This window comes from Dryas octopetala, chromosome 7 (assembly GCF_963921425.1).
Source record: "Dryas octopetala chromosome 7, drDryOcto1.1, whole genome shotgun sequence".
NCBI lineage: Eukaryota > Viridiplantae > Streptophyta > Magnoliopsida > Rosales > Rosaceae > Dryas > Dryas octopetala.
Genome location: NC_141372.1, coordinates 12,839,472 through 12,864,121, shown reverse-complemented (window position 1 = coordinate 12,864,121; position 24,650 = coordinate 12,839,472). Strand labels below are relative to the sequence as shown.

General features: G+C 34.7%; 3 protein-coding genes across 3 annotated transcripts; 1 reads left to right on the top strand and 2 right to left on the bottom strand.

Annotated features, from left to right (window-relative positions):
• Positions 1–753: 753 nt before the first annotated feature.
• On the bottom strand, positions 754–9,689 carry LOC147279828 (S-adenosylmethionine carrier 1, chloroplastic/mitochondrial-like). Its single transcript, XM_086250499.1, has 12 exons — positions 9,490–9,689; positions 8,895–8,992; positions 8,279–8,362; positions 7,825–7,901; positions 6,749–6,839; positions 6,223–6,277; positions 6,043–6,137; positions 5,497–5,586; positions 3,958–4,009; positions 2,588–2,649; positions 2,173–2,253; positions 754–1,288 (listed from the first exon to the last, which is right to left on the bottom strand). The coding sequence occupies exons 1-12, from the start codon at positions 9,542–9,544 to the stop codon at positions 1,163–1,165; spliced, it is 966 nt and encodes a 321-aa protein (XP_086106625.1). The 5' UTR covers positions 9,545–9,689; the 3' UTR covers positions 754–1,162.
• Positions 9,690–13,527: 3,838 nt separating this feature from the next.
• LOC147279827 (protein DMP3-like) lies at positions 13,528–14,472 on the bottom strand. Its single transcript, XM_086251271.1, has one exon. It carries the CDS (start codon positions 14,349–14,351, stop codon positions 13,698–13,700), a length of 654 nt encoding a protein of 217 aa, XP_086107397.1. The 5' UTR covers positions 14,352–14,472; the 3' UTR covers positions 13,528–13,697.
• Positions 14,473–16,210: 1,738 nt separating this feature from the next.
• On the top strand, positions 16,211–23,731 carry LOC147279826 (uncharacterized). Its single transcript, XM_086252583.1, has 10 exons — positions 16,211–16,394; positions 16,651–17,139; positions 17,337–17,414; positions 18,692–18,935; positions 20,628–20,878; positions 20,981–21,181; positions 21,417–21,509; positions 21,612–21,713; positions 21,859–22,255; positions 23,492–23,731. Exons 2-10 carry the CDS (start codon positions 16,654–16,656, stop codon positions 23,521–23,523), a joined length of 1,884 nt encoding a protein of 627 aa, XP_086108709.1. The 5' UTR covers positions 16,211–16,394; positions 16,651–16,653; the 3' UTR covers positions 23,524–23,731.
• The last annotated feature ends 919 nt before the right edge of the window (positions 23,732–24,650 follow it).

The window sequence follows — 24,650 nt, the reverse complement described above, 5'->3', positions numbered from 1 at the left end:
CATAGAATTTAAAATTGAAATTGAAGGACCAAAGTAAAAAATCCTATACAATTGGAAGATCATAGTTGCAATATACCCCATTTTTATCCCTCTATCAACTTTAAAAAATTAAAAAAAAGGGGCGCGTTAGAAACTCTAAAATTTCTTTAAGATGTAACAAATTTTTTTTTTTTTAGTTTTCAAGAAATAATATAAATAATTTTCAAAAGGTTGTTTTCGAATATGCTAGGATGTGTTGGGTAAAAGTTCATATTTTAAAATTTGGACTATAACCAGGTCTTTAGCGACTAATAGAATTACCCTAAATATTATTATGTAGCAGGCTGGATATCTCATTGCAAGGAAATGTAACTCATTATTGGTGGAAAGGCTTATAAATAATCAAACCTCAAGTCCCTATTTAACTGTTATATAATGAAAAAATGCTTAATACCCCAACTACTTTTTCCAACTGTTATATAACCCAGTCTTTCTTTCCTCGAGAGTTGAGTTAAAATAGCATGGATGACAGTCAATTAATAAATATAAAAAACTTTGGCATCAATTCATTTGACAAACTTTATCTTTTTCTAACATAATTTTTATTTCATTTTGTAGAGTTCAATGTATGAATGCATATAAATTGGAAAAGAATAACTAAAAGAGAAATTTGGGAAAAATAACATCTCCCTTATATTATTACCTGTGTAAGGACGCTATTTGTAGCCCATGAACCAACCCTAGTAATAATCTGATTTTCACTTTTTGGTCAAGAACAATGCTATTTAGCCAACCTTTTTTTCCCAAATTTTTATCCCAACATACATGCCATTCTCATATTGGTTCTACAAAATTCTGTTATTTTATTAATACCAATGGAACTTGGGAGAGAAGAAAGTTGGGAGAAGAAAGTTAGGAAGATAAAGTTGGTAGAAAAAGTTGGGATAAGTAGAATTTTCCTTTGGTCAAAACCAATGAAGCTTGCCCCAAAGATTAGCAGTTCATTTCCCACGCATGGAAAGCTAGTAGCCCTAACATATCAAAATACAATCTTTTTTTGGTCAGATACAAACAGGAAGCTTAACTTTTAATTCTTAAGGCATTTTACATTTTAAGGAATGGAGGACACAAAATGAAAGAACTATCTAAGAGAAGTCTCCATAAATAAGGCTATATGTAAATGTTACTCCTGCTTTGAGTCTTCATGAGGTGTAGGTCGCCTCTGAGCAAGTAACCGCTTTGTACTCTCAAGGACACCAAAAAAGATTGAGCCGCCTATGCCTATCCACAGTACTCTCGGCCCGATGCCCTGAAGCAAACATAACTATAAGCAACACTTAGGTCAGTCAGATTTCTTACACTAACTTTCACATCATGAATCCAGAATGCACCACATAAGTTACTTCTCCTTTATGGACCATAAGCCAAATCATGTAACATGATTATATAGAGTTTGCCAAGGAATGGAATGATGTTAGTCTAGTCATATCCAAACCAAGAACCAAATAGAGAGACAACAAGTCCTTAAGTCGCCGGGAAGGAGATGAAATTTATAGACACCGACCTTTCCCACTTGAATCAATCATGATCTCAAATCAGTCATCTCACGTTAGTAATGTAATCCTGAAATCTTGTATATTTATATATTAAAATAATGGAAAGCAAAACCAAGAAACAGAAGTGAAATAAACAACTTTGAGTCTAATAAGTTTGCAGATGCTTTCTTTCAGTGGAAAATTAGTTTTCAAATACTTATTTAGGTATTGGAAGATCAGATAAGTCTTCCATTAATCATAAAAGAAAGTTAGCGATGAGTCGAAGTTCAATCCAGCTGAAAGTATGTTATACCGACCTCATACTCAAACATAACTTCTAGTAAATGTCACAAAAAAAATTAAAAAAAAAAAAAAGTACCTCTAGTCACCATATTAGTGAGGTTCAGTCAACTTAAGTACGAAAATCTTGATCAACAAGGCATAAGAGAAACGAGCAGGCATTATCCTATGTTGTCCTCTTCACTCATCAATAATTTCACTTCCCAAAGAAACATAACTTGAAATAAATTGAAGAATATGGAACTAAAAGTAAAGTGTAAATTTTTGCTTGATTATTTATGTTTTCATGGGCTATTATAAGAAGACATGGGAATCATATTTTATATGAAAAGGAAAATAAAGGATGCTCAATACATACCTTCAAAAGAGCAGAAGGTCCTTCTTCCCTTACAACAGTTTGAACACAATCAATGATTCCTTTGTACTGGTTTTTGGATCCCTTAAAACAAAGGAGCAAGCAAGCCATATAATTGTTTTATAACTGAGAGGCATACATGCACATGATTCCAAGCATGCAGAGTATAGGTCAAACAATTGGAAGTGGCTCAAATTTTTGTGTTGTTATTCCTCTTTTTTTTTTTTTTTTGGTCAGTTTGTTATTCCATTTAATATTAGCACTTAATGAGTTTCTTTATTTATAGCCCCTCAAATTATGGTATATAATATGGCAACCCTGACATAATTTTGAGTCTCTGCCACTGGGTGCACATATTATTTGCATGTACATCAAGGGGAGAAGAATAACAGGAAGCAGAACAGCACATTGGCCTTACCTGAACCATTAGCCTGGTTTTAATCACATCAAGGGGAGTGGTTATAGCTCCAGTTAGTGCACCTACAAGGGTTTGATATTCAATGCATGAGAGATTTCATACGACCAGCAGACATTATGATGAGGTTAATTTTGCACAAACAAAGGGAGAATGATGTTAATTCTATTCATGATAACAGAGAAAGAAGAACAACACTTTTCCATGAAGACAAGACTAGCCCAACCAAACCAACCCCTTCCCCACCCGCAAAAGAAAAAAAAAAAAAAAAAAAAAAAAAAAAGCATACAAAAATACAGTCGTATGTCAACAGGGAAACTAGAAGTGAGGAGAAAACAAATTAACCATATTTGGGATCATAGGCAGCAGATTTTGAATTGTTCAGTTAATGCAAAATAACTACTCTGTGCATTGCTTCCATGGATGTAAATTCAACAGTATAATAAACAAAATTTTCCACACCCTGAGAAAAACTGGTGCTGCGGTCCAGTGTTCTCTAAGGGCATGCAAGTCAAATCTTTTAATCTCAGAACTTATTGTTTCTCATAAAAAATAAGAAAAGAAACTATTGATATCTGTCTATTTCCTATTCCTATGTTACCACCACTAAGTGCACAGAGATAGCATGATATTATTGTAGTACTCTAGTTATATTTATGTGTGAGATGTGAGCATTGTGCTAAGTCAATTTTTGATATTATAGCAATATCAGCACTTAGAAATGATTGGGTTAACCATAGCGATAGTAAAAGCAATAGAGATAATATTATAATAGCAATTTTATACGAGAATTAAGATATATTAATTAAAATGCGCACTCGGAGTTTAGGCCTTTGACTAGTTATTTTAAATTTGAAACATACTATCGTTTATAACACATGTTGGAGTGTCGTACAAATGGTAGTGTCCTACACAGGACACACCCTCTTTGACAAGTCTCCATGCATCATAGGTCTAGGATATAATCCAATTATGGAGTTTTACATACAGCATTAACCTTATTTGGAAGGATTTTACTGAATCCAACAATAGTGTGCAAATGACCAACCATATGCACAATTGGAAGAGTTTCAATTTTTTTTTTAATATTTCCCTTTTTGTAAAGTTCAGGTAGAATGTACAACCATTTTTCAGAAGCCAAAGTTCACACTAAATAATTGCTAGAATTTGAACAACTACAATGTTCACTTGGGACCGCAGAAAAAATAAAATAAAATCAACATGCACTGGATTAGTATTCTGCATGTTGGAAAGCTCCCAAAACCGTCCCCTCAGGAAAGGCACAATTGACAAGATTTTACATGTTTACAAAACAGAACAATATGATCAACTTAGTGATTTCCTACAAAAGGGAAGAGTCAAAAGCTATGTACCAGCAAAAGCTCCAATGATAGCATTCTCAGGATCGTTCAGCTCTCTCTTTGCCTGACAAAAAGAATACAGATCAGAAAACTGATTATAAATAGCAAAACAAGAACATGAATACACATACATATAACATTCTTAGTTTCTTACATTAATATATATATATATATATACACAGACACATATACATAAATATGTTATAAATGCACCACTGCTGTGCATACAGCAGGAGTCCTTTTGTCTCACATTTACACTCTTTTTTATACAAATGATGATGTCTTGGTACATAATCATAGATTATTGCTCACAGTAGGGCTAACACTGGTGATTTGGTTCAGAGGAGAAGACCTAATGTTTGTCTTTCTCCCCATTGGTGTATTATGTGGAAAGGGGAAGCTGAAAGTGCTGACCACTTGTTCCTTCATTTCCCAGTTGCATTGAATAATTGCTGGAGTTGTTTAGGTCAGCTGATTTACTCAAGGCATCAGTTATTTTCTGCTTTATGTCATTTTGTGGTGGCAAAAGGGGAAAGGCTAAGGTTCTAACAAACTACAATTATTTTCTGTATTTATTGCATTTTACTCTGTATATTCTGTTTTCCATTCCTATCGAAAAGAAAAAAAAAATCTTTTTTTTGTGAGGTAAAAAGAAAAGGAATATTGTGTTTTCTGCTATTCTTAAACCCTCTGATTCTAATGTGTTTCTCCATGTTCCAATTTCGCAGAAATTGCCTCTTTAAGTTTTCCTCAGAAAATAATATAGACCATCAAATGTGTTCTGGTATATCCTTTGTATTTCATCCAACTATATTGCAAACAAATAGGAACTTTGTGCTGATTCCTAGTGTAATCCTAGTTTTATTGAAAAGTCATTACTTTCTCCACATGTAATGTGAACTCTAGTTCTTTTGTCATTATATTTTTTATTTGTAAGGAGCACCAAAGTATATCTCTTGAATCTATCAGAATTTTTTTTTTTTTTTAATGAGAAACATAAACCTTTCATCATTAAAACAAACAAAGCTTTCATCATTAAAACAAACAAAGAGTGCAAAACAATGGACAAGGAGTCCACCGAAGTACAAAAAGAAACCTACAACTAGGTCTTGAATCTATCAGAATCTATCATAGGTCTTTTCTAAATCAACAAATATCACATGTAAGTCTTTCTTTTCTAACCCCTAAACTCCTAACAAACAATGTAAATCTCTTTTGGTAGTTCTTCAATGTTCAATTTTAAAGGATCTCTGGGCCTTACAAAATGTCATGAGATTAACCAAAAGGGTAAATCATGAAAATGAACTGCAGGTAATACTTTTTGAATAAGGATTGAACCAAAAGGAACTTGTATCACTTATCGGTTATCGCACATAGAATCACATCCAACATATCATACACAAAGGTCTTCAAATGGTGCGCATGTTTAAATGCATCATTCATATATAAGCATCACCACAATCATCAGCATGTTGTGCAGGCAAGGAAGTATAAGGAAAACATTATCAGGCAACATAAATGCTAACATATGAGGGGTGGTGAGGAGCTTACCGCCACTTTGTAACCTATTCGAAGCTGCTCGTACAGGCAAAATTGAATCGCATCAAATGGCAAATCTCTCAATAAAAAGGATCCGTATCCCTACTATCTCAAAAATGATAGTGAAGTTAATAAATTGAAAATAACTTAAGAAATGCAAATAATAATGGAATTGAGGAAGCAAGAATATAGAATGAGGGGAAAACAAAGAATAAATTAGAATGGACCAGATCAGATGCCCATATGAACCAAACAAAGTCACACTAAAATGCATCCAGATTGCATAAAAATGTCACATGTACCATACTAACACATACAGAGAACAGAACAGCGAAAAAAGACACCCTCTCATAAAGAAACCATTTCAACCATTGAATGACATCCAGGACCAGGATGCATATAAATACCATTTTTACTGACACATGCAGAGAACAAAACAGCGAGAACAGACTCAAAAACTATTTCGACCTTTTGACTAAGGAGCAATAATCAGAACTTGGAAATCCATCTATCTAGAGAAATGGGGACTTGATTTGTCCCCATGGCGGGAATACGCACCGCATAGAACCCTTTGAGTCCTTCCTTAGAAGCAATAAGGCGGACAGCACCAGAGGCTGATGTAAATTGCCCAGTTTGCATCCTTTGCTTAACAATGCTTAACAACCTGAGAAATATTAAAGAGAAAAATGGTTAAGTAAAGAAAATTTAAACATGGAAGTGCATAAGTAAACTACGCTACCTCTGTCGGAACACGAATGAGTGAAGCAGCAATGCCTCCAAAAGCCCCTGCAGTCTACATAAAGTTCAAAAAAAAAAAAAGGAAGAGGATTTCAATTAAGAAAAACAGTTTACACTTCCAAATTATCAGCTTAAGTATCAAGCAACCAAATAGGTTCAAGGGATTTCTGGACCATATCATTAAGGGCAAAAATAGATTTTCTAAATTACTATACATTTTGGTAGTTGATGTCATAGAATATGTAGATTATAAACTGGTACGTCACGTAATGTAAAATATAATAGACTACTGATCCCATTTGGTAATCATTGAGACATTGTAGAAGGAAAGCACAGAAACATGTTTGAGGCTGCAACTAGTGCTATAAAACACGATCCTGAGAGTAAACAATCTTTGTGCTTTGAAAGGCCTTCATACATAAAATAATATGCTGAGAAGACTTTCCAGACCACTCATGCCTCATTGGTCATGTTCCAAAACAAAATACATAAAACATAAAGTGAGGAACAGAGGTATTTCTCTTACAAAATGAGCTATAGCACTTAGATTTTCAGGAAACATCTTTAACAATTTCTGCTTCGTAGGTTCATATACTCCAACAAAAATTGCAGAAGCCCTGTACACAAATAAATAATTATTAAACACAAATTAATACCAATAAATAATTACAATATATAACTTATAGGGTACTCCATAATGCATGATGAGTTCATACTTCATATAACTATACCCCAATCAAAGCAAGATTACAGAAGCAGAAATTGTGGATACAAAAGCAGTATCCATTTAAGAAGTTTGAAAGGCAAGCGCATGTGCACCACGCATGCAAGCAAGATGCATGCAGTGCATGCATATACAAGTTTTTAAGAATCATACATTATCGGGTCATTTCAATGGTTATCGGAAACATTGTGTTCGTTTATTTATTTTAATCATAATTTGATATCTAAATGGTTTCCGATTTGGCTAATCTTGTTGTAAAGATGATTCTTGAATGGGAACCTTAAAAGTGGACAGTTCGGCTCTTGGGAACACAATACGGGTTAAGGCCCCACAATGTGTCCCTTACTTTTTAAAAAGTAAAGGATCCCTCGAGATAAGCTTTCTACACACACACACAGATATATATATATATAGGGAGAGAGAGAGAGAGAGAGAGAGATGGGCTCATAGCAATGATCTCTACCAGTCAAATTTATATTTCCCAACCGAAAAGTTTGATACTAAATGGACTGAACTAAACTATCTTCATGCAAAATATAATGGAGAATAAAAAAAAATTTTGTGATACTGGAAGCATGCTGCAATAGCAGGTGTCAAGACCCCATAAGTCAATTAAATATTTGGAACTCCACTTAATCCAGAAAAGCATGACCAAAACCCATTATGGGACCATACTGACAATGTCTATAGCAGGAAACTATTTGTTAATGAAAGTTCTAAGTAATAAAAAAACTAATAAACTTGAACCGAGTCATTTCTGGACTAATTCTCCACTATCCATGTTCACGGAATACAAATGAAGCCATTACAACAAATATGATCCTCAGTAATATCAATTCAATTAACTGATGCATGAGCAACATTCAGAAGGTACTTACGGTAAGACACCAGCAATATTTCCAGCCAATCCAGAATAAAGGCCCTTCAAGACTATTTTCCCTCCACCATGAGCAGCCTGTATCCAAAGTTCAACAATAGTATCCATAAACAACTTGTTAGAGAAGAAAATATTTTGAAAAGTATGAAAAGGGCTAGTATTGGATACACCCTTCTTGGGCTTCCAGATGGACACCTTCTGCAGCATGCATATGCTAAACAAGTGTGAAAGAGGAAAAATAAATAAAAAAACTGAGTTCTCATGACCAAAAAAAGTAGATGCCAGAATAAAAATAACAAGAAATCTATGATAAATTAATGATTTCCTGAGCCATTGTAGCTGTTTCTATCTAATAAAAAAATTTACCATAGTCGAAATACTAGAAGACTAGAGGTGCAAATCCATCAAATTTAAAAACATAAATTGTTAATAAGTCATTTGCTTAGTTAACCTGCCTGCAGTCTTGTCTTTATAGTATCAATGGGATATAAAGCTGTTTCAACAACAACACCAGCTGTACCTCCTGCTATAACACCCTCCGCAAAATCCACCATACTAGTTAAAGAAAGAATACAGTATGTAACGAACTTAGGCCTGACATACTTGAAGAAATAGACAATGTTATAAAGTCAAAAGCTAGTGCCCTCCCCCTTCCCCTCCCTTCAAGCTTGTTATTATTGTTTATTTTTCAGTTCTAAAAAAAAGGCAAGAATTGTTAACTTGTACAATCACTCTGACATGAAAAGGCTAAAAGGGAATTGTGCACATCCAATTGGGAGAGAAAAAAAAATTGTAAGCATTTCCTGTATTTCCTTCATTGTTTAAAAATAAATATTGAGAGAGAAATGTTTTAAACATCTTATAACCCAAGGTTTTCTGAAGAGATAATGAAATCCATATATTGTATATTAAATCATTTAAGATTAGCAGTCCTTAATACATTGATCAAATCAAAGAATTGGACTTAAATTATGATTCTTAGTAAAATGCAACCTAGCATCAATACATAAGTAACTTCAACACTAAACAATATGCTGCATAGGAACTTCACTTGCAAATTTTAAACATACCAAATAAAGTACGCAAGAAATCAAATGGTTTATCTTCATGCATGCTCACGGATGCAAAAGACTTCCGTGTAGCAATCTGCATTTTCTGGTTACATGCATCTGCAAAACCATATTACCTGTTCAAACACAAAAAATACAACAGCATACAATAAAACATACCTATCTGTGCTAATCCCTGTATCTTATTCTTAAGTGTCAGCTACATTGTAAAACCCGGGTATTATTCTTGAGAACCATTACTGAATTTGGGAAAACGTTTTTTATAAAATGTGATGCTTATCCATATATGTTGAATTCAAAAGAGATTATAGCAACTGTTTTATAGGATTTTCCCAGTTAACATTGGACCTCTCCAATTTACAAATAATTTTCCAAATAAATATCTATTACATAGTGGATAATGTGTAATGTGTTGGGCAACACCAAGCTATGTATCATTATATAATGTGTTGCTTCACAAATATTGAAGGTAAGAGTGCTATATTCTGCTATTTAAATACCAATAATTACCAAAATATAAGGGAAAAAACTAAGATAAAATAAGTAAGTAAATATATATATATTCATATAGGAGTATAATTGAAAACACGGTTTACCTGATGAAGCTCCTGAGGAGCTTTTCACATCAACTGCTAGTGTAAGAGGACCCATTGAGGTCCAATATCTGTCCAACACCAAGTATACGATTACTTGAATTTTCTATGAAAATTGCACAGGAGACAAAAACGAAAAAGGAAAACAGACGCAGAGCCGTAATTGTGGTATTCTGGTAACAAGTAGTGGGTAAGGGAGGGAAACAGAGGTAGGTTGATGCCTTCGAATTGCTCATCGGCTGATGCCTCTGCTCATCTTTATAAGGCCCATTGGGATTGGGTTTGCTTCCCCTTCCGGCCCAAACTCAAACCCATTTTATTTTCTTGTGAGAACTCGTAATTTTAGTGGTTAAAACTTAAAAACATGTATCAAAAAAAGAGCATGAAAATATTGAAAAATACAAGTTAAACACTGTTCCATCCACTTTGTCTTTCACTACGTCGGTACTTCCCTCTTGCACGCCTCGCTCTGTAAATCACCTCACTTCAATTCTTTATATATTTATACAGTTAAGCTCACATTTACTCTAATTTTTAATAATAACAATGGTGATATAGTTTGTTATAACATGTTGAACAGTAACTTTATGCTCAGTACATAACCGAAAAAAGAAAATAATAGAAGTGCCGAGTACTCGGCCCTACACAAAAATGATTCATAATACAGAGTGAGTGCGTAGTCTGTTTATAATTTATAGGAAAAATTAGAGTTTAGTTTTTTTAACATTGTTTATTTAGAAAAAAAAAACTTTTAAACTTTTTTTCCCCAAATAAAGCCCTTATTTTTTTTTTTTAATAAAACCCTTTGACCATTGCCTTGTCAAAGAAATATATTATTATTTTTTATTTTTAGAGGGTATAGGGTACGGGTTCACCTTCACTACAAAAAATATGAGCAAAACCCATTAATGATTGGTGGCAATTAGCAATAGGGACTAAAGTGCCTCTATTTTAACAAAAATGGGTGGCAATTGGGCAATATGCACTAAAGTACCAAATTGCCACCCCTTTTGTAGCCGCCAATCATTAGTGGGCTTTGCTCATATTTTTTGTAGTGCGCGCTCATACCTTCCTAGAGTATAGAATGAAGTTTTGTGGAGGCTGCATGTTAGGTTTTAACTCTGAGATTTTGGGCGAGTTAAAACCTAATATAAAACCGACAAACCAGGAATTAAGAAGAAGTAAAAATGCACTGTCGAACACACTAGCGGATCCAAGGTGGGGTCAATGGGGTCAATTGACCCCATGAACCCATAAATCTCCCTCTAGATGAAATTTTTTGACCCCATGGTTCATGGCTTCTCCTTGAAGTTACAAGGGCAAGAAATGGTGGAAGGTGTTTGTGAAAATGTTTGAAAGAGGCAAGGAGAAAAAGAAGAGAGTGGATCACGTGTCTAGGAGGTGTGATTTTTTTTTTTTTTAACTTAGAGACTTGTCAAAACGACTTCGTTCTGACAATTTTATTTAAAAAACAAAAATTGAAAGATTTAACATTTAGATAACACATATGTCAACAATCCTTTTTTGCCTTTCACATTGAGAAAGAATAGGGCTCTAAACCTAAACCCAAACCCAATTTGACCCTAATCTCACCCAAACTCAATTCAACTCTCACACATATGGTGAAGCTCGCTGTCACAAAAGGTGTCACCACCGTTGACTCTCACGCACTCAACTTGAATCTTGACCCCATAAACAATGATTCCTAGATCCGCTACTGGCCGAACACTCGAAAATGACCGTCAAGGGTTCGGCACGTGGTACGTGTGAAAAAATTGAAACTAATGAACCAATATTATGTAATATGGAATAGTTACAATATTAGTGGACTTTAGTTAAAATTTTAAAAGTCATAAGACTTTAGTTAGTAAATTGTTAAATTAAATGATCTAAATGAAAGTTTTCCTAATTTATATTATGGGCTTTTTTAACTTTTTTATTTTATCTTTTTTGCCTGAATAGTCATTCATAGAAGGGCCAAAGGCTTAAAAAGGATTTAAAGGGAAGGGTTTGAGGGGATGGAGGGAATTTTAAAACTGAATCCAGACCCCACCTTGTTGGAGTTAGGGAATGAGTTCAAGAGAGAACTTTTTTTTTTCCTTAAATTCACTTGTGAAGTTGTGAAAATTCCAAGATTACTTGTAACAGATGACCCAGAACGTATTCTCAAAAATTTGGTAGAGTTTAAATAGTGTCATGGCTGAAAGGAAAACATCGTAAGGGGATTATATAAAGTTTTTATTCTATATAATCACTTACAATGTGCTCTCACAATCAAACGGCCTAAAACCATCTAAGCTGTAAGAGTCAAATATAGGCCCGGATGTGCAAAAAATGGGTGCAAAAATCTTATAAGGAGGTTAGCATGCATTCATTTTTTATTCTACCACATATTGTGAAAATAAAAATCAATTTTAAAGAGTACACAACATTCAATATAGTGTGAAAAAGAAAAATAAGATGAAGATAGGATAAAAAGGTTCTTGGTAAGAAAATTGATACGTAGTTGAATGTTAAACTTAATAATTGTAGCATGAAGTCCCTTAAACGTATTTAGGAAATTTATGAATCCTCTATAGCCTCTGTAAAGCAGTAAGGATTCTATTCTCTAAGATGGGTGCAATAATTCAGAAGAATTGAAACATCGATCAAAAGGTAATTGGTACTCAATGATTTTGTTGTTGTATATTTGCTCTAGAGGCCAATCACTTATCATTGGCATTCATATATTAGACTTTTTATAAGCAACTTTAAAACTACATATTTTTCAACATAGTTATAAGATTCATAAGTTAAAAAAAAAACTTATCTATAACAGGGATATAGTGGCTGACTTGACATCCCAAGAAATAGTTTCTGTCTTAAAATTAGAGAAATTGTTATGTGATGAAATATAAAAACATAAGTGTCATTATGTTATTGAATTAGAATACCAAATCAGTCATACCTCTATTGTAGGAAAGTTTCTCTCATAAGTCATAGAAATGAGAATAACTTATTTACCCCTCATGTGATACCACATGACATTCCTCCTCTCTTAGTAGCTCTCTCTCTTCTCTCACTCTCTCTCATTTTTTGTCTCTATCTCTCTCTTCATGGAATACCACATCACAACAACTTGGAAATAAATAAGTTTTTTTCCATAAAAATATCTACGCTAAATGTTAGAATGAGTACTTTCCAATTCCTTAAGGTACAAAAGCAACCCCAAATTTTTTGAATACTTTTCTCAATTGTTGATGAAGACTTTTGTCAATACATACATATCATGGATAAGGGTTACAAGGAGTATAATTAATACATCCTTCGATTACGATGTTGCTTTTAGATTTGTTGAAAAGTTCCATCTTTTTTTTTTTCTTGATAAAATGGAAAGTAGAAATAAATTTGAATGAGGAAGTAATTCTCCTGGTTTGGGTTTTCCAGAACCATAACAGTTGTGGGTCATGCTTCATCTTCTCTCCCAAAAGCCCCTTTTTCATTTCTCATTTATTTGGTTGGAGAAATTTATAAATTTGAAGGGAAATAAAGTCTTCAGACCAAAACTAAAAACAAATTAAATAAATTATCGTAGTCCATAAAAGAAGAGGAATAATATGAAAGGGAGCGGACTTGACCAGAGGAGACAGTTTATACTTTATAATTGAGAAAAAGATGAAAAAGATGAAGGAATGAGAAAATAATATAATTGGAAATACAAGTAATAAATATATATAAAAAAATAATAAAAAAATATGAAAAATGCAAATGGAGAAAAATAGAGTGCAAAAATCAAAGTGTGGCTCGTAATTGGCTTAACCCAATAAACCAATACAACTGGGTAGATAGCACCGAAAACGTCATGCAACTTTTGATATGGTCTTTAAGTGGACCGTGTTTTTTTTTCTTTAACAAACACAGATGACCTTGACCAAAAAAAAAAAAAAACACACAGATGATGACCACATGCTTATAGAAAATGCACAATTGCTAGCTCAAATAGAATGCAATATGCTAGCTCAAATAGAAAATGCACAATTGCACATAGAATATATAGTTGCATTCTTGAAGGAATCAAACTTGATATAATTTATTCTGCTGCCAAAATAGAGAATTACTTGTACATGTTTCTTACACTTTCATTCCATCTAAACTATAAACAACCCTTCAACGCAAAACAAAGGGTAAAAGGGTAATATAAAAAAATAGAGAGTCAAATGTGGATCGACCAATTACTGTTTGCCAGGTGTAATAGGGTAGCCAATGCCATGTCTTCTGGTGGGGAAGACCACAAACAGCAGACTGCAAATGAGTCCCATCCCAACCGGAACAATGTCCAAAACCTCCTGAGTCTGATGGCCAGGCTTGGGATAAAAGCACCCCAAAACATTCTTGTCCCTCAAAGCCACAGCACCAAACACAAGCACAGACAGAAGTGCATGCACCAAATCAATGAAGCGGATCCGGAACTTGGTCAAATCGGGCAGACCCGAACCCGAAGCATCCGGGTAGTCGAACACAAAGAGGCCCTTGGGTGTTGCCAGGCCGTAGTAGACTTGTCCATTGTTGGCCTTGACGCTGTCGGTGAAGGAGGCGACGAAGCAGGAGAGGGCGAAGAGGAAGAGGAGGATGAGGGTCATGGGACGCGTGGCGGCGTCGCAGGAGCCGTTGTTGGTGAAGACAGGGGTGAGGAGTTGGAAGGCCAGGAGGGTGCCGGTGGGGAGGAGGTTGGCTAGGTTGGCTGTGCTTGTTAGGGTTTGGGAGATGGCGCGTTGGGAGAAGGTGGCTTGAGGAGGTTGTTGAGGGCTTTTCGGGGTGTCGCTGGTGGAGGAGGTGGTGGCAGTTGCATCTTTTATGGATGCTTGCTTAGTAGGTCTAAGAGACATGATCGATTCTTTGTGGTGGTGTAGATGTAGTACGAGTCTTAAACTACGGTGGCGGTGGCGGTGGCGGTGGTGGCGGCGGCAGAAATAGCGGTGGTTGTGAATGGCAGCTGGAAGGTGACTTTGAGATGAATATGTTATTGCAATTTAGACGAGAGCTAGAGAGAGAGAGAGAGATCAGAGAGCTTGGCGTATTGGGCTTGAATTAATGGATGTGGATAAAGCTTGGGGAGAGCTATATATATAGAGCTAACTAGAAAGGTACGCGGGTTAGGTTGATAAGGAAAATGGGGGAGAAAGTTGGTTGTTAATTGCTTGTCCTGGAAGGCAGTTATTTCCATGGAGTTTCCTGTTAGGTCAAGCTTTTGACATCTTCAAGGTTCATGTGCTATATATTTCTCACATGTTCAAATGCGTAACGTTATGTATGTGAATTAATTGATATATATATATATATATATACGTACACACCAATTATAACAATGTCAATTGAGTCATGTCCACACCAATTAATTTTGACAATTTATATATACGTATATACAACTGTACAAGACAGATCATCATCTAGCTTCTAGCAAGTGGAACCTTCTGCTGTATATTCTCTTGGTATAGTTATTTTATAAAATTGTAGCTCATGTTTAATGCATTTGAGCCATATATAGTTTCTAAATATTGCAGGATGTATATATATATATCCACTTTCTGCTGTATATTCTCTTGGTAGAATTAATTTAAAAAATTGTAGCTCATTAGCTAGCTTTATGCATATACTTGATGCCTTTGAACCATTATTTGTTTCTTTTTTGCAGGATATATATATATATATATATATATATATATACTTCACATAATTTTGCGTCACGCAATAATAATCTTCTGGGAGGAATAAAAACTATGACTTTATATTGGTTAATTAATAATTACTATATATCCTTCAAATATTTCATCTTTGTACATTAAAATTCATGATATATGAATATATCTTATCATCTTTTCCATGAAAAGTCTATATATATATATATAGACACATATAACGAAAAAAGATATATATTTTTAATCCTTCAATTTTGACAGATTCATTGATCATGACAAATTCACTTTATAAATTGTTAATTAGATCTGTTTTGATATTTAAATCATATCATAAGTTACTTGTATATCAAACTCATAAGATTAGGATATATATGTTAAGGTTTTCTTTCACCATTTTGATTTACACTTTACGCTGAAACTTTGGTCGGATCTCTAAGGATAATCCATGCCTTTCACAACCATACTTTGTCGATCTCCTCTAATTATTTCTTTTCTGTCTCTTTCTTTATCTAGTTTCTTTCAACAAAAATTTAAGGGCAAATGGTCTTTTTTTATCTCAGTAGTTTAATCTTTATTTCACTTGAGTCTGTTTAGTTTCAATTTTTTCAATTAAATCTCTGTAATTAACTTACACAAGTAGCACCCAACAATGATAACCATTTTGCAAAAATGTCTACTTTCAAAAATAGCACTTTTGATGAGTTATTTCCTCTTTTTTCTAATATCATATGAGCTATTATAGTATCAATTATTATCAATAATTATAGACTATTCCAATTGATTTTTTTTTTCAATCGTTTATCGTTGCGAACAGTTCTAACTGCATCGAATAAAAATTATCGACAATTTATTTACATATTGCGACTACATTGATACAATAAGATTTATAGAACATTTATTGACAACATTTCAACCATTTATCAATTATCTATCAATCACATTTCTACATATTTGAAAAAAATAAAATAAAAATAACACCTCGGTGAACATAGAATATTTGGTTAAAATTGACCCTATTGCCTTTTGGTAGCAAACTAGCAACTATGCTCGCCGCATTACCGAGGTCAAGAAAAGTTAGAAACACGAATTAGCATTTAGCAGCGGTCTGTATCTATCCCACACTCAGTAGCCACGACTATGTCTGCTGCTAGTCCCTGCAATATTCAGAACCCTAATCCCCAATTTCCCTACTATCCCAACCCCTGATCTCTACGATCTTAGCTTCAGACGAAGGTAAATCTCTCTCTACGCAGCTTATATGCAGCTCAATCCCAACTAAGATAGATAATGACTGTTTTGGGGACAACAACCTTTTTTGTTTTTTGCGATTGATTTTCTTTTTTGAACGAATTAAACAAATTTTGAAGCTTGTTAGTATGTAATTATTGCTGATTTATGTAGAGAGCTCTTGTTTCGAGTGGCCCAGCTTTGCTCTTAGTGATATATATATATATATATATTTTTTAATTTTTTATGTTTGATCGTGTAGATCATGAGGCGCAAACATGCGTACAGGGGAAGAGGAAGGGGAAGGCCACCAAAGAAGCCCAATGTGGTCAGTGAGAGAGTGGTCAGTGAGAAGGTGGTCAGTGAGAAAGAAGAAGCATTCTTGAACTTTGTAAGTCAAAATGTTGAAGAAGGAAATAATTTTGGGTGGAATCAATCTGACGACGAAGACCATACTGATGAGGAATTTAACCCTGAAATGGAGGTTGATTCGGGTTATTCTTCTCCTTTGATGGGCAGTGATTGGTCATATGGTGATGAAAATGTGAGCTCAGTGGACAGGACAGTACAGAAATTGCTTAGGAAGTATGGTGAAGTGAATCTCCAGACGGGTAGCTCATCAAAGAAGATTGATAGTGCAAAGACTAAGCCCTTGACAGTCTTGGGTTCTTTAAGTGGATTTCAGAATGAGCAAGAGGCGCCTTCTCAGGGTTCTCCCTGTAATAAGAAAGAATTGAGTGCTGCCCTGGTGGTATGATGGAAATTTCATTAATGGTTTCTGTTGTAACTTTTTGGTTTTACAATTTTAGGTTCTGCTCGCGTAGTCTTTGTACATTCAAAGTAAGGGACAAATGTGATTTGTTTTCAAAAACAATGAAAGTGCTTTTCTAACCATATTATGTTATGTGATTGAACTTACTGCTGTTCTCAAATTATTTCACCTTTTAGGTGATTAAGAGGGTTATGAAAATGGATGCAGCTGTACCTTTCAACATTCCTGTGGACCCAATTGCTCTGAGATTACCTGTAAGTGTAAATTGCTATATACATACTGTCTAAGTGTATTTCTTAAGTGATAACTTCATATGGTGATCCTTATGATGTATCATGCTCTGGAATCTGTCTTCTTGTTCTGTGTAAAAGGTGTAACAATACCCTATCTCTATGGGGGTATTAAGAGCTTCTAAGAGGGGATTGCAGCTTTTAGCTTCAAATATATCAAGTTACCGTGTCAACCACGTGCTTTTTGGTACAAGCTGATTACCAGTAACCTTGCCAACTAGTGGAAAACTGAACTCATTTGTACTACTAGTCTTAAGTTACCTTGAGATCGAACTTTAAACATCACCTATTTTATTGTCATAATGTGAGTCTTCCTGCATTGGATATATTGTCTTACATATCTTATTGAGATTAAGTGGCTAACCTTGGATACGGAAGGATTATCAGGTGGGTAAATAGACCATTTAGTTGTCTTGACCAAGATATGGGAATTATATGATGTTGATTCATAGATGCAAACCAGCCTTTAACTCACTCACCCAAGTTTGTGTAACATGACCAAGAACATTGAAACTCTTGGAGTTTCTTGGGCATTGATTTTTCATGCTAATGACTTAAGGTGTGATGTATTTTATGTTAGAGATTTTTTGCAACATAAATCTCTAATTACCAAGATCCAATAACAATTGTAAGATAAGTAGAAAAAAAGTAAAGATCAATCACAGGGGCGAATCCGGGTTTTCAACATGGGGTGGGCTGGGATAAGCAGGGTTGGGCTGGGATGGGTGGGAGTGGGCTAAGTTGGGGGCGCGGAGTATGGAGTGAGCTTAACTTACCAGAGGAAACCCGTATTTAATGCAGGAGTATGATGACAGTAAGTCTATGCTCTTCATATATATCTACAAGTTAATGCATACACTGTGATTCATATCCCGTTCTGGTCATTCGACTCATTCTGTAGAACACCATGTATTAAAAAGAAATACAAATGCTTTTAAGAAAATTGTAAGGTTCTTTCGTCTCTATTATGTTGCCTGAATTCATAAGTTGGAAATGTAGGATTTCTTAGAGATGTTTTTTGTGGTAGAATTGTTAGGAAATGACTTTAATCACTTATCTGATGTTAGCAAAAACAGACCCACTGTGGCACATTGCTCAAATATGTGTTCTAAATTGCGTTTCTGTCATTCTTTCTTATTTCTATTTTCTTCCTTATTGTTTTATCTCTCTTTGTTTCTTATTTTTCTTCCTTGTTTCTTTTTTCCTATGGTGGGGGGTGGTGGTTTTGTGGCTGGAACCAGGATTACTTTGATGTCATAGATACACCAATGGATTTTGGAACAATATGCAACAACCTTCAAAACGGTACTAAGTACAGGAACTCGGAGGATGTATTTAAGGATGTCCAATACATTTGGATGAACTGCTGCAAGTATTACAATGAGGGTAACTATGTTTTGGACCTTATGAAACGGGTGAAGGAGAAGTTCATGAAATATTGGACAGCTGCTGGTTTGTGCAGTAAAGAACCAGGGACAATTGATGGTAATGTATTCACATTATTTTTGTTATGTTACTTTATTTTGATTGTTGTTGTGCTTTACTAAACTTATATTCCTGTGGTGATAATAAATTTAAATTGGGAGGCAGTTAAGCAATAAATAAACTTAGTGGTTATCATTTATGCACCTACAGCATTGGGTTGTGTTGTTTGGCAAGACTAATTACTTTGGCTCAGAATCTCTTTTATTGCAAATACAGAAGTCTATTTGAAATTTTATATATTTTGAATATGTCGGCACATGTAGGAATGTGTTGTATGTGTGATATTGTTTTGTCTTCTCAAAAGTTCATTTTCTCTTTGGAGTATGGCCTCATTTGATTCTGTGATAAAATCAGTTACCAAGATTCTGGTATGGTTGGGTTTGTTGTACAGTTACTAGGGGTGGTACGCTCCTGTGCCCAGTGTGCAGTTCGTTTAGGGTAGACTTTATTGGTTTTCTAATGGGTTATTGTTCACATAGTATTACTTGGGCTGTATGCACAATATGAAAGTAGGTCCATGCCTGCATGCATGAGCACGTACAAACTAACAGATTAAATTAATAGATTACAAAATATAAGAATCAGCACAAATTTCATCTTGACTTCTTGAGTATGTCTAAAATCAGTAGCTCTGAGTTCTTTAGTTTTCACTTTTTAATTCTGTTAAGTCTCATATATCATAGATTTATATCCCTTCTTTATTTGATTGATAATTCAAAAGTTCAACCGCTTATTGTTGAAGTTAGGATTGCGAGATTTGGAGAACAGGGTTGGCAAGACATGTTATCAGGGGGTAAATGTAGGGGCAAGATTCCAAGAAAAGGCATAATTGCTGGAGTGGCTAGAAGTGGGGTGACTATTTTCCATAAATTACTAATTAACTATGCATTTTGTATGAGAAATTCTCTTATAAGCATGAGAGAAGTGACATAACATAAGCATTTAGATTTGAGCCATTGGATTGCTAAGAACCTATTTTATTTAATTTAAAATCTTCCAATCTAATGGCTTAAATCTCAGTGCTTATATATGCTCACTTTTCTTATGCTTATAGGATAAATTCTCCATTTTATACATAGTTCATTGCCTTTGATAAGATTGAGTTCTGATAAATATAATGACCAAAGAAATGGTCTCCAAATGATTATCCTTCTGATTAGGTAATGGCAATTGATACTTGCATGTATGGGAAAGAGATAAGGAGAGTTGAGCTTTTGTTCTTGATTGCAAAATAAACCAAACTAGAAGTGTACAATATCTTTGAAATACATGGACTTAAGTGAAAATGCGGTCAAACTTTAGGGGGCCAAAAATGTGATTTGGCCTTTCACATTTTAGTTCAAACTGTTTTAATCAGTGTCTTCAATGCATTTGCTTTTGTTTAGGAAATCAGAGTTTCTTTTTCTTTTCTTGTAATTATTTAATGATTCGTCTATGTTATTAAGTGTAATTCCCACTTATTTTCAAGATAAATTATGGGAGTTAATACTCCATATTCTGATGTATAAATATTGATATATATATATATATATATATACCTCGACATTTGAACTGACAATAATTCTTGTGGGATTTGTGCTTCTGACAATATTAATTGTCCATTACGATAATGATGCATGCATATTGTATTTTTCATTCTTGGTCTACGTTACTTATTCTTTCATCTCTATAAATTTTTATTTATTATTTTAGTTTTGAAAAGCTCAAACATGGGGAAAAGGAGGACGCGAGGGCCCACCCGTAACCTTAAACTAACACAAATACCGCTTGGGGCAAGATTTGATATCAGCTGGAGGAACCGTAGACCCGTAGGTGAAAGCTCCAAGTTTTTCAAATCTGAGTGTACAGCCCTGGTTAGGCAAACCCGGGAATTACCCCTACAGGCCAAGTCGTGGAAGGAAATCTCATTTGATATTAAAAAGAAGGCATATGAACATATGTTGGTTAGTACAACAAAAGATTTGCAAAGTAGTTCACACTATACCCTCTGTAATCCTTATTTTTGCATGTTTACTATGTAATATCTCTTCATGCATGTTTCTCAGAAGCGCTTCAAAGTCGAAGATCACATGGCATGGGTATTGGATCAGATTCATAGATCCTACCACAATTATCGACACCACCTCAAGAAAATGTTTTATGAAACATGTGAGACAACTGAGGAAGCACGGGAAAAAGTACCACCAAATGTTGCTGAGGATGATTGGGAGTATCTTATAAATTTATGGAGCTCACCTGACTGGCAGGTACCAGGACCAAAAATATTTGTGTGTATGTTGCACGTCAAATAAATCATTTGTGGGAAGACCTTACTTGAACAGGATCTGTTCTATAGGATCGTACCTCTGTAACCTTAAGTTCTAAAGAAATTATTTGTGGGAGAAATCAAGAAACTTTATGTTATTCCCTATTCTCCTTTCAGTTCTCTACTCTGTTTCTAATTAGTTTTTTTTATACATTCATAGTCTTCCCTGAATGCAGTTAATTAGTAAGAGAAACAAGGAGAATGGTTCCAAAAATGACATAATCCACACATCTGGCTCCAAGAGTTTCCAGCAAGTCCGCGAGGAAACGGTATGACCTGAGCTATTCATTGCATCTTCTGTTTTAAATTCTACCGAGTAATTTTCTATTGAATTCCTTGTCATTCTTATTTTGTTGTTTGTGAAATGGTAGAAAGAGAAGACTGGAAATGACCCTGGCCGTACACTTCTATGGGAACTCACCCATGTGCGGCCTGATGGACTAGCTGCAAATCCAGCTTCACAAGAGGCATTGGTATAAATTCACCCCAAAATTATATTGAAAATGCAAGCATACCTAATTCATGGTTAAGTTAATATGTATGTTGAGTTTGGTGTAGTCTAGTTTTCTTTTTTCTTTTTATCACATTGTACCTAGTGGTTCCAATTTTTGAATGCAGTCAAAGATCAAGAAACATTATAATCAAATGTCTGCGGGGGCTGCACAGATGTCTGAAGATGAAATTTTTGTAAAGGTTTTTGGACCTGAGCGTTATAGTCGGGTGCGTGGTTATGGGGATGGTATAACCCCCAGAGAGTTATGGGGCTCATCATCATCTTCTTCTTCTACTGTTAGTGAAATTAGAAGGCAACTTGAGGAATCAAAGCAGCGACAAGAGGAGTCTGAACAAAGAAGTGCAGCTGAGGTCCAGGGATTGAAAGAGCAACTTGGCCGGGTTGAGGGTTTGCTATCTGAGCAAATGAATCGGTTTGAAGGTTTACTGGCACAGTTGACGAGTCATATGCACTCCCCTGCCCAAATTGGGAGCCCCACTGAAAACCCACCCTCCCGAAGTGGTATGCATCCTTGAATACTTTATAAGGAATTATCATATAGGGTTTTTGGAAAAATGGAACTACAATCTTTGAATATTTTATATTGGGCTTTTTTATTCAAATACCACCTGAACTATAAAGGGTGTGCTCAAATACCACCCAAACTTTTTTTCTTGCCAATTTACCACCTGAACTTTCACATATTGGCCAATTTACCACCTACCGTCATTTTAGTTAAATTTTCTGTTTATTTCAAGGGTATTTTTGTCATTTATATAAAAAAAGTATTTTAAATATTAAAAAAAAAAATCTAATTAAACCCCCTAAAAAAAAAGGGTATTTCCATTTTCTATTTTTTTAGTTTTTAATTTTTTTTCTAATTATATTTTAAAAAAAGTTTTTAAAATAATAATATTTTTTATTGTATTCAAGGGCAAAATGGGAAGTTTGGGAAATTTTTTGATGATTTAACAGAAAAATGGATGTTAGGTGGCAAATTAACACATATTAATAATTTCAGGTGGTAAATTGGCAAGAAAAAAAGTTTGGGTGGTATTTGAGCACACCCCCTATAGTTCAGGTGCTATTTGGGTAAAAAAGCCTTTTATATTGATGACTCATTTGCATTGAGAATTCTTTCTGTTTTCCTTGTTTGGTAAAAGACTGATAGGAAAGTATGCGAGTCAGGAACCAGAATATGCTAGTTTAAGTGTTTCATAATTCTTCATTAAAAAAGAAGTATATCCAATCCATGGGTCTCGGTGAAGGTTGAGCTTATGTGTGTTTTGTTATGGCATTTGAAACACAATTTTATTTGACAAGGTTGTTCTTGTTCCTATGGCCGTAGTAAAGGCTTCTTTTTAAATGGATTTTTTTGTTCAATGATTTCTTGTGGTACAAAAAGGCTTTGGAGTAATAAAAATATTGTGGCTTTTGTACTCTGTTTATGTGTGTATGGGGACCTAAAATTCTATGGTGCTCTATAACATATTGAATATTGCGGTACTTAATAAGACACAGACCTCATGCCTTAGGATAAATATGCTGCTGTTTTTCTGTTCTGGCCTTTAAGCCCCCTACCCCCACCAAAATAAAAGATAAATCTACTGTTGTGCTTGCACTCTGCATAAACTCAAGTTTATCTCTAAGAGTGCTCTTGGTTAAACGCCCTTTTGTCCAGTTCATGCATTCTTGTTTTGATACTCATTTTGTACAGTGTTGGAATGTTGTAACTTATTATTCATTTTGTTCTTACAGGCCAGCGACGCACGACCCGACCTAGGAGATGAAGTCCATATCAGCTATCCTTTTGTTTTGTTTTTCTATCTTGTGTGTGGTAATATATTTGGTTGGTAGTATTATTTTATATCTGATGAATTGAAAGTGCTTTGTGAATTGCATGTGAATTGAACTTTCAACTAGTATTTACTAATTGAAAGTTCAACTAGTAAGTAATAAAAGGATGGGTTTTGTAGATTAAGAATCACTTATTATTGAGATTGGTCCGGTGGGTGTTTAAGGTCGTTATGGATTTTTTAATGCAAAGTAAAGGGTTGTTTTTATTTTTTATATTTTTCTGAAGAAAAAACCTTGAACTATCAAAGGATAAGGAAGCCAAAACATATGCAGCACAGTTTGCCACATGCATAATATGCCGGATCTTCCTCAAGCTGTCTAAGAAAATGATGGATATCTAGGTCAGTTAAATTGAGTCAAGGAATACAAGATGTATCTTTTTCACACAATCAATATTAACCTTGGAAATGAATCACCCTCGGAACTGAGAAGAAGCGAAGTCTGTGATTCCCTGCAACAAGAGGACAAAATCCAAAGAGGCACAATAGCTTATCGCCAAACCATCAAAATTCTGTTTAACAAAACAATAATGTTAGAGACACCGATCAATTATTATTCTAACCTTTTAGAAAACATAAATAGAAAACAGCCTTACATGGAGAATTGAGGATGGTAAATCCGTTGGTATATTTGTATTATTAATTCAGGGTTGCCCAATGATTTAGTTTTTGAGTTCAATGATTATAGTCCAAGTTTGCCTCTCTATTATCGTGTGTGATCTGTTTGGTGAGTCTGGTCAATGAAACGTTGGTAAGCTCCAGCAAGTGTTTAGTTGTATTGAGGTTGATCAAATTCTATCCATTCTGTTGGTTGCTGCTGGATTTGGCATTTCACTTAGAATGGTAGCATCTTTGGAAGCTCAAGGTGCCTCTTAACATTCTTCACTTTGATTGGCGTTTCTTACATACTGCATTGCCTATTCTTGATAATCTCTTTGGTCATAAAGTGGTTTAGTCCAGTCTATGCTTCCACTATGCATGCTATTCTTAGTTCTGCGGTTCGAGCGGTATGGGGTATGGGGTTTTTCGATCTCCATTTCCTGATAAGATTACTCATATTA

Coding starts and splice junctions, on each gene's coding strand:
- LOC147279828 (XM_086250499.1), bottom strand. CDS start 9,544: ATGGGTCCTCTTACACTAGCAGTTGATGTGAAAAGCTCCTCAGGAGCT. Junction 7,902..8,278: donor CTATAAAGACAAGACTGCAG/GCAGGTTAACTA, acceptor CTTTGGATACAG/GCTGCTCATGGTGGAGGGAA. Junction 5,587..6,042: donor GACTCAAAGGGTTCTATGCG/GTGCGTATTCCC, acceptor TTGAGATAGTAG/GGATACGGATCCTTTTTATT.
- LOC147279827 (XM_086251271.1), bottom strand. CDS start 14,351: ATGTCTCTTAGACCTACTAAGCAAGCATCCATAAAAGATGCAACTGCC.
- LOC147279826 (XM_086252583.1), top strand. CDS start 16,654: ATGAGGCGCAAACATGCGTACAGGGGAAGAGGAAGGGGAAGGCCACCA. Junction 17,415..18,691: donor CAATTGCTCTGAGATTACCT/GTAAGTGTAAAT, acceptor GGCTGGAACCAG/GATTACTTTGATGTCATAGA. Junction 21,510..21,611: donor AGCAAGTCCGCGAGGAAACG/GTATGACCTGAG, acceptor GTGAAATGGTAG/AAAGAGAAGACTGGAAATGA.